This window comes from Echinops telfairi, unplaced genomic scaffold, assembly GCF_000313985.2.
Source record: "Echinops telfairi isolate 266 unplaced genomic scaffold, ASM31398v2 ScPeMD7_7424;HRSCAF=8462, whole genome shotgun sequence".
NCBI classification, from domain to species: domain Eukaryota; kingdom Metazoa; phylum Chordata; class Mammalia; order Afrosoricida; family Tenrecidae; genus Echinops; species Echinops telfairi.
The window spans coordinates 48,276,149-48,285,747 of NW_022111324.1; the positions used below are offsets into that span (position 1 = coordinate 48,276,149).

The 9,599-nt window shown below is 57.1% G+C and overlaps 1 protein-coding gene across 1 annotated transcript; it reads right to left on the reverse strand.

The window, feature by feature from the left end:
• Nucleotide 1: 1 nt before the first annotated feature.
• FMOD (fibromodulin) lies at nucleotides 2–9,046 on the reverse strand (the record flags this gene model as incomplete). The annotated part of the gene is made up of 3 exons (XM_045298182.1): nucleotides 8,954–9,046; nucleotides 5,403–6,390; nucleotides 2–36 (listed from the first exon to the last, which is right to left on the reverse strand). Coding segments are annotated over exons 2-3 (1,014 nt in total), but the record flags the coding sequence as incomplete, so codon positions are not given.
• Nucleotides 9,047–9,599: the final 553 nt, after the last annotated feature.

Here is a 9,599-nt window from a genome sequence, read left to right on the forward strand (position 1 = left end):
CGTCCACCACCGTGCAGAAGCTGCTGATGGAAAACTCTGAGGAGACAAGAGGGGCGAGGGCGGGAGGCGGGGAGGAGCTCCGATCAGGGGCCCGCTTTCATCGCTGGGCCCCACAGACGCTGAGAAACTGCTTAGACAGACACTTCTGCACTAAGAAAGTGGGAGGGGTGTGCTAGGGGTGGGGGGACTCGCTGGCATTTTCCAGGACTGGAGTCCCACCGACTTGCACCTCTGGGGAGCGGAATTAAGACTAGTGAGGGGGCTCTGCTAGCTTCCTCAGCTCCTCCACTTAACCATGGCCCCAGCCTGTACTTCCGCTCCCCGGACCCTTGAATGCCCTTGAGTGTCCTTGTAGTCGGGCCTGCTCCTTTCCCATCTGTGGCCAGCAGGGGACAGCAGAGGGCAGCCAATAACCCACCCCAGCGGCTCAGCTTACTTGCTCAGAGGAGGAAGCCTGGGGAAGCGCGGGGGTCTTGAACCTCAAGCATCTCCTGGCAATGTTCAAATGGAGAAAGTGACAAGAAATTTGAGAGAGAGAGAGCGCCCGGCGCGGGGAGGAAAATGTCTCCTAGAGCCAGAGCTTTGTGGGGCTGCGGGTCACCCCCTGAATGCTGCCCAAGGAGTCAGCAAGGCTTTGAGGTTAAAGAGGAATGCAGAGTCGCCCGGGGCCCGCTGTGGACCTCAGAAGCCAAATAAACAGTCCCCCCATGCCTGAATTTAATGTGATTACAGCCTAGCCCTGCCTTTCCCTAACTCTCCAAACGGAGCGCCCGTTTGGGAAGACTGGCCCCTCAATCCAAATAGGTCCAGCCGTCTTTTCTGGTTTCAAATACACCTTTCTACTTGCCCGACGTCCTCGGCTCACCCACCATCTCTTGTCTTAGCTGACACCGGATGCAGCAGGCTCACCTCAAGTCCCACTGGAGTGCTGCTGGGCCTCCAGGAGCACCTTGAATGTAGTGGGAGAGGGTTTTGGGAAAAGAACTCCCTCTGGCTTTTTTCTCTAGCCAGTGGGTTGGCAGAAGTTGCTCACAGACTCTTGAGGGTGAGGGCACGTCCCTAGCATGCTCACACTGGGGCGGGCTGGGAGCGGTGGTGTGCTTCTACTCGCCAATGGAGGCATTCCTCGGTTTGCAACAGTGGGCAGGGGCTGGGCATGGGTGTGGAGCTGGGCAGCAGTGGGGGGAAGGGTGCTCTAAGCATCTTCTAGGGGGGACAGTGGAGGCCCCGCCGTGGGCAGGTTGTTATTGTTAGGTACCGGTGGGCCGGTTCTGACTCCTGGTGACTCTCTATGACAACAGTACAATGCCCCAGTGGGTTTCCTACTCAGATAGATGGTCAGATCTTTTCCTGTGGATCCCCTGGGTGGGCTCAAACCACCCACCTTTTGGTTAAGTGCTTAACTGCATGCCATCAGGACTCCTTAGGAGCGGTTAAAGAGAAACAAACAACAAGCTGAACTCACTGCCACGGAGTCAGTGCTGACCCACAGCGACCCTGTAGGACAGGGTAGAACTGCCCCTGTGGATTCTGAGACTGTAGCTCTTTGTGGGAGTAGGAAGCCTCCTCTTTCTCCCTTGCAGTGGCCGGTGGTTTTGAACTGCTGACCTTGCAGTTAGCAGCCCAATGGGTCACCATCACGCCACCAGGGAGCACTTGTGGGACGTGACGGTCACGAAAACAAAGATTCCAAGGAAAATAGCCAGGGGAGCTCACATTGGATGATAAGAAATGACCTGTGGAAGGAGCATAGCTTATTCTGAAAGCAAAACATTTAAATAAGGGTGAGTTCAAGTGATTGCAATCTCAGAAACCCAAAGGGGACAGACAGTTCTCCTCTCAGGCTCAGGAAAGGGTCACGGAGACTCTGAGATGGGGTGAAGTTGCCACACCTTGCTTGTACTCAAGCAGAGGATGGAGTACCGCGGCCGAGCATCAGTGGCTGTGGGAAAGAGCGGGGCAGACCGGGAAGCAGCACTCTCTGGAGCGAAGATCTGCAATGATCTGGGTGTTTCCCTCCTGGCCACAGGGAGGAAAGGCAAGTGGTTTCTCAGTGGGGCAGCTGGGGCCGAGCTGAGGGCAGGGCCTGGGTCTATGGAATCTCCGACAAGACATGAAGTGGTCCAGCTAGCCTTTTGCTTCCAACCCTACTTCAGACCGAACTAGAAGTTCAGTGGTAAATTGTCTATCCCTATTCGGAGGCTGTCTGCTGAAACCCTGGATCCCAACTATGTATAGACACACGGACCCCATAGGGGCTCCTTGTGGGCAGCTAGCTACCCTGGGTGGCTGGATCCCATCGCACGCAGGCTCTGAGAGCTCCTGCCTGTCTGCTCCGGCTGGCGAGTAGGACCGGGCTTCTGTTTGGAAGCGCTGGAGAATATTTTCCAGCTCAGATTAAATACTGACATAAATCTTTCCAAATTCCTCCTAGCGCACCCGCCCGGCTCCAACGGGTCCCAAAGCTTCAGAATAACATTCCGAGCAGTGTTGTTCCCTTGCTGTTGCCAGGCTGGAAAAACTGAGGGAGACACTGGTGGCAAAGGAAGGAGGAGGGAGAGGCGCATACCTCGGCCCCGCTATGCCCCTGGGTTCCTGCTCCTCGGCTAACTTGTCCTTTACAGAGCTGCCTCAATCCCACCTCCCGCTCCTCTCGGCTCGCCCGACAGGCTGAGCTTGGGGTGCTGTGTGATTTTGCTGGTGGTCTAAATCAAAGAGCTCTGTTGCTCACCATTCCCAGCCAGGGATGTCCGTTCTACCAGTTGCTGTGAAGTTAACTCTGGCTTATGGTGACCTCCTGGGTGTCAGAGTAGAACTGTGCTTGTGGAGTCTCCATTGGTTGTGCTGTGTGTGTGTGCGCGCGCGCGAAATGGATCATCAGGCGTTTCTTCCATGGCACCTCTAGGTGTATTCCAACCTCCAGACTCTTGGGAGGCGGCTGAGCGCGTTAACCAAGAGAACCCCTCACCGGGGTTCCCTTCCAGTTGTAGGATGGGTTCGGTGTCACACCAGCTCTGAGCCTTGCTGTCCCCCTTTTCTCAATGCAAAGCATGCTCCCTGTCGACTTCAAAGTGGCAATGAGAGAGAGAGAAGAAGAAGAAGCCATTCATTCTAATAGGTTGCATGTCATGATGTGTCAGGCCAAGCACTTGCCACACATGAATTCACTCGTTTCGGGACGATAAGGAGGTGGTATTACTTTGCCGAAGAAGGAGGAGGAGGAGGAGGAGGAGGAGGAGGAGGAGGAGGAGAAAATGACAAGCAAACAAAGAGGATTTGGTTTACACGCTAGAAGAAGGCATTTGTGGACATGTTTAGGTTGCTCTGCATGGGCGGCTAACCACAAAGACTGGTTGAAACTCACCAGCCAGACTGGTTGAAACTCACCAGCCACTCCCGCCAAGAATTTGTTTCCAAAGCCCTGTGGAGCCACCCTACCCTGTCCTGCAGGGTCCCCGTGAGGCAGCATCGACTCCAAGGTAGAGGGTCTGGTTCCGTCTTTCTTGCAACCTGCCAGGACACGTCACTCAAGTCCTGTCACTTTCGGAAGAGCTGTCGGGAGGGACAGACCGCCTGGTAGCTGAGCGGCCGGAGGGCCTGCTCTGCATGGAGGCCGAGGGGTGACGAGATGCTGCAGCGATGCCTCCCCCACCCCACGTTCCTCCAAGTGCAGTGCAAGCCGTAACTACGTGTCCTCTCCCGAGACAGCTGCTCCTTATGGTCGCGTTTCAGGGTCAGACTTGGATGAAGCATGGCATACCCGGTGACCTGCCCAGGGGACAGTCCTCCCGACACTGGAGTGGGTAGCAGAGGAGGAGTGGTGACTTCTAGGGGATGGCAGGCAGCCGTGAATAGCTAGCTAACCCTCTGGGGCATGCAGCATTCTAGGAATATCTTAGAGGAGACGGCGAGAAAGCAAAAACAAAGCTCAGGATGTCGAAGACCCCAAAGAAAGAGTAACTTGGAATAAAACCCGCCCGGACGGTACGAGGAGGGTCTTCAGACTTCCAGCTGGAGGACCAGACTGGATGCCTAGGGACCTCCTGTTTTGCCTTCTGGGATCAGTGTCCTTCCCTGGGGAGGGCTGTCCAGTCGTCAACATTTTGTTAAGTGAGTGATGTGCTCTGAACCCTGGGAGAGAGAGGATGGATCAAGGGAGGATGATGACTCCTCCTCTTGAACTGCTGCTCATTCCCAGCAGGCTCTGCTTCAAACCCTCTGGCTGGTGGATGAAAATGAGTCCTACCTGCCCCAGAGGGAGGGCTTTGCTGCCAGACAGATAAAGGAGCTTAAATGCCAGGTAACTACCTCCCAGCTGGGGCAGGGACATCCGAGACCCCGAGCATGGAGGCCACTTCCGGGGTCTCGGATGTCCCTGCCCTCTGAAAACGAGAGCCCTTCCTGGGAGAGAGAGCTCAAAAGCAAGTAGGAGAATTCCATCTGAAAAGAGTATTTGAGTTCTTTGAGGCAGAGAGGAAGTCGTTTTGGTTCTTTTAAGGCATTTACAGAGGGTGGAAAAAAATGAACAAACAAATAGACCCCAAGCCCCCTGCGGCCAAGAGGTTCTGACTCACAGTGACCCTACAAGGAGTGCGGAGACGATACGTCTTTAGGGGAGCACATAGCCTCCACATTCTCCTGCAGAGTGGCTGTTGGGTTTTGAACCACGGATCTTGTGCTAGTAGCTCAACCCTTGGCCCACAGCAACACCAGGGAATTTACAGGGACGTGCTCAGGACATCAAAAGTCCAGTGCGATCCCCCCCCACCCCCATCACCGCTCTGTGGTGGCCAGGGCCCCACCACCAGGAGGTCAGCAGGGGTAAACCACCAGCTCTCTGTGGGAGAAAGGCTGACAGTTAGCTGCAGGAGAGTCTGCCCTGCCCTGTAAGGTCACTGTGAGTTGGTATCTATTTGATGGCAGCGAGTTGATTTTGAGTTCCCAAGCTTCTTTAAACTCCTCTTTCACTGCCCCTGCACATGTGATCCCTTCTCTTCAGACACACGTGCCTCCTGGCTGCCCCCTATCAGGGACCTGTTGACTGACTGACTGACATGACTGACAGCAGAAAGCCTTTGCCCTGTTTGCCTCCAATCCATGCCCATTTGTCAGTTAAGTCCTAGATTGAAACTCAGCCCTCCTGGGAAGTCTTCTCCCACACCAAATCGATTCGGACGGACTCACTGTGGCCCTAGCCACAGTAAAATTGCTCCCTCGGTGTCCCGAGGCTGGAAAATCTTTATGGAAACAGACAGCCTCATCTTTCTCCCTCGAGGTAGTTGGTGGGTTCGAACCACCGACCTTTCAGTTACCAGCCCAATGCCTAGTCCACTGCACCACCTGGGCCCCTTGGCATTCTGAGCAGGGCCAGCCCCTCCCTTGCCCTCGGGGCAGGGTCTCACCATTGATCCTGTTGCCTTGGAGGTAGAGGTTCTCCAAGTTCGTGCTGACCGGGGGGATCTTCTGCAGCTGGTTGTAGGAGAGGTCCAGCTCCAGGAGGCTGCTGGCGTTGAAGGCGTTGGAGGCCAGCCCGTTGTTGGTCAGGCTGTTGTGCGACAGCCTCACGTAGAGCAGCTTGGGCGAGCCCCGGAAGTAGCTGTCGGGCATGCTGTAGACGTTGTTGTGCTCCAGGTAGAGCTGCTCCAGGGCTGCGGGCAGCCCGTCGGGCACCCTGCGCAGGTGGTTGTAGCTCAGGTCCAGCAGGATCAGAGACCGGAGGCCCCTCAGGGTGCTGCCCACCTCCTGGATCTCGTTGTGGTGCAGGTACAAGGCTGTGAGGTTCTCCAGCCCCTCCAGCGCGTTGCCGGGCACCCGGGAGATCTGGTTGTGCTCCAGGTGGAGCTCCCTCAGGGACCGGGGCAGGGGGCCCGGCACCCGGGTCAGGTTGTTGTGGTCCAGGTAGAGCCGCTCCAGGTGCCTCAGCTTCGAGAAGACCTTCCGGCCCACCTTCTCGCTGGTGATCTGGTTGCCGTGCAGCGCGATCCACAGCAGCCCGGTGGCGTTGTCGAACACGCTCTCCTGGATGGCGGCTATCTGGTTGTTCTGGAAGTAGACGTACTTCATGCGGGAGGGGACGAAGGGCAGGTACTTGAGGTTGCGGTTGTCGCAGTACATGGCGGTGGGGAAGTTGGGGGGGCAGTCGCACTCCTGGGGGCAGTCGCGGGGCTCGGGGGCCAGCGGGGAGCCGTAGGCATAACCTGGGTCTTCGTCCACCCCGTAGGGATAAGGCTCATAAGGGTAAGGATCGTAGGGGTCATAGGAGGTGGACTGCTGGCTTCGGAGGTAGTGGAACCACCAGTGGGGGTCTTCATCGTACTGGGCACGCGAGAGGGCGCAGAGCCCCGCCAGCAGCAGCAGCAGCAGGAGGGAGGCCTGCTGCATGTTGCCTCTCTGCAGGAAGGGAGAGAGAAGAGGCAAGCTGGCTTGAGCGAGGCTTTCTCTCGGGAGGCCGTGGGGCAGAGCAGGCAAGCCTGAGGTTCTGATTGTGAGCGGGCCTATCTGACTGGAGTGTCCAGCACCTGACAGCAGGAACCTTCCCGCCCAGCTGCTGACGCCCCTTCCCCTGCATGGCTCTGCGCCTGTGGTCCAGCCGGATCTCGCTCTCCGGGGTCAGCTCGGGGTAACCAAGGCAATTTCCCCTGGTCGGAGAGTCACAGAAGCCGAAGCAGACCAAAAAGAACTTGACCTATGGAGGGGCTTCAGGGGATTTTTCTTGGAGGGGCAGATCCACAGGGGCCGCTGGGGAAGCCCGCAACAATCTCGGGGGTGGGGGACGAAGGGAGTGCTAACTTCACAACCAGTTGCACTCCTCGGGGAAGGGATATTTTCAGCAGTGGGAGGGAGCAAGCCCTCTGACTGTCTGTACCTCTGGGCAACCTCCATCCAAGACGCCCTTGCTACCTTAAAGCTGAGCTGAACGATTTCTGGCAGGTCTTTTGGTCTTGTGGGCAGCCTGGGGGTTTTTTGGTTTTCCGTCTTTGGGGGGTGTGTGTGTGCGGTCACCCTACAGCCACCACAGGATTCGGGGGCCTCACTGCCGTGCCACCGTCTGTAACGCTTGCTGGGCGAGAAGCCTCGAGCTGGTTCGCAGTTTGGCTGGCACAGGGGCTTCCACGCCTCTGCCTTCTATGGGGTCCAGGGAAGTTTGAGCAGTCCTCCTGCTGGACCCCCATAGTCTCCAAGAGCCGCATGCGGCCAAGAGGGAGAAAGGAGGTGCATGGCCATGGGGGAACAAGGACCCCCAGGAAGGCCTAAGGAAAAGGGGCTGAGGATGGGATTCAGGCGCCTTCCCTCCCACTGGGAGCCCCCTTCCCCAAGTCCGGATAGCTGGATCTCCAGGCTTCCTGGGCGCCCCCACACTGGTGGGCAGTCTGTTGCCTTGAGTTTGCCATGAGAGACGAGAAAGGAGAGGGTCAGAGAGAAATGTGGGGTCTGCTGTCATCTGTGTGAGGTATGGAGGGAAGGGGGGGGCCAGGCGTGGCCTTCTCGGGACTGCACACCCCACCTGGATGCTGCACAGCCTGCGTCCTATTGACCCTGGTGGACAGTGAGCACCTCCTAGAGGTAGGCATGCTCCCCATGGGCAGGGAAACCTCAAGAGATGTGTAGGTCCTGGAGGTCAGCTATACCCCTCACCCTGCTCTTGAGCCTTGCTGGGTGGGCAGCCCTGGGCAGGAGAAAGAAAGGAGTATAGCATCCAACGTCAAATTCAAGGAACTGATGGGAAAGGCCCTGGCCTGTGACACTCCACTGACTCACCCTCTGGCCGCCCTCCCTCCCTCCCAGACCTTTCCACCTCCTGGAAGCACTTCCCTTTAGACCTGCTTCATGCCCCTGGACTGCAGAGGGGCAGGTACCCACTTGGGCGCATCCTCAGACAAAGAGCCCACAGTGCTTCAGAGGAGCGGACCCAACTGCCCACTGCCTGGGCCTGCTGGCAGCTACTCCACCTCTGGCCAGGAGAGAAGATGGATGGAGTGGCCCCTGCCAACAGCACATTTTTCCATGCCTAGCCCGGGCTGTGCAGGACCAAGGTGGCTGTTTGGTGGACTGGCACAGTGAGCCTCTGTCTCAATTTCTCCTTCTTCCAGACTGGGCACTTTGGCAGACTCCAGCCACTTTCCTCTTCAAGCACAGCTTTCCAAGGGCCTGTGTGCCCTGCCCACTTTAGCCTCCCCTCAGGGCCCATGCCTGCCGAAAGGGTTTGCTGGTCACCCCACCCCCACCCCTTAGCCATGTCACTTCAGGACTAGCCTGAAATGCCCCCTCCCTCCTCCATGCCTGGACCCTCCTGTGTTCCGAGTTTTGTAAATTGAGTTTTCAGGATGGATGCTCTATGAGTTGGGCGTGGAGGGGGGCACTTACTCAAGATGTATTCTCTTTGACTCCAGACAGAGGTCTCCCCCTCCCACGAGAGCCAGGACATCAAACCAGACACCATCCTTTACCCTGATTAGAACCCCTAGCTCCTGCCACACCATCCCCAGCTCCCTGGACAAGATCAATTTGTCAGCATGCTTCCTGGTTCCCTCCCTTGCATCCCAGCAAAACACACACACACACACACACACACACACACACACACACACACACACCCCACCCAAGGATTTAGGTCCCACAACCACCCACAAGCCAACTGCAGTCTCATCGGAGCGACACCTGTGGGGGTGGTAGGAGCAGGGGGGCTGGCCTGTGTCAGTAGCTGGTCCTGCACTGCACTGCCTCCTATCCGGGAGCCGGAGGTTCTCGCCTGCGGCCATGAAACAGCCATGGAGGAGAGGGGGATGTGGAACTCCTCCCTGGTCCTCTCCCTCTGCCTCTCTCCAGCATCCCAGGGATCACAGGGGGAGCAGGAAAAGGGCTTCTGCCTGTCTGCTTCTGTTCTCCAGCCCGCCCCGGCCTTCCTTCGTGGAACCTCCAGGGGCACAAACGGGAGGAAAATGACTACACTTACCTCGAGTGGAACCTTTCAGAGAGTGACCACCTTCCTCTGCTGGGCCTCTTGGGGTTGGAGAGCTTTTGAGAGAGAGAGAGAGAGAGAGGAGTGCGAGCCTGTGTCTACTGAGAGTGTGCGCGTCTATGCCAGGCCAGGGTCCCGCCCCCAAATTCCTAATCAAATATTGTGAAGAGAGGGGCCGAGGAACCCGGATCCTGGCTTTTTTCAGCTCTGCTGCAGGGGCGGGGCTCAAACTCACCGCTCAAAATCTTCCTGTCCGCCTGATGCTACATATACATATACATCTTTACTTATCTTTCTCGAAGCATTGGCAGCTCCCAATTCTCTGCTGAACGAGTTAGTGGCATCCCAGAAGTTATTTGCTCAGTCTCTTAGGAGGCTCCTGGGTTTCTCATTAAACCCACAAGGGAGGATGCAGGGATGGGGAGGGCCAGGGTTTGGGAAGAGGCATCTTAACTCCTTCAGCAACCCCAGAGTTCTTGAGAGAGCTAACACTCACCCCTCTCAGCTAGTGCCTGTCCCTGGAGGCATGCAGTTGGATTTGTGGACACAGGACCGCTCACTCTGTCTCTGGTTCTATCCCTGGCCACTGTAGACTTCTCTGGGATACAGGTTTCCCTCCCCCCGTGGGAAGCAATGGGAG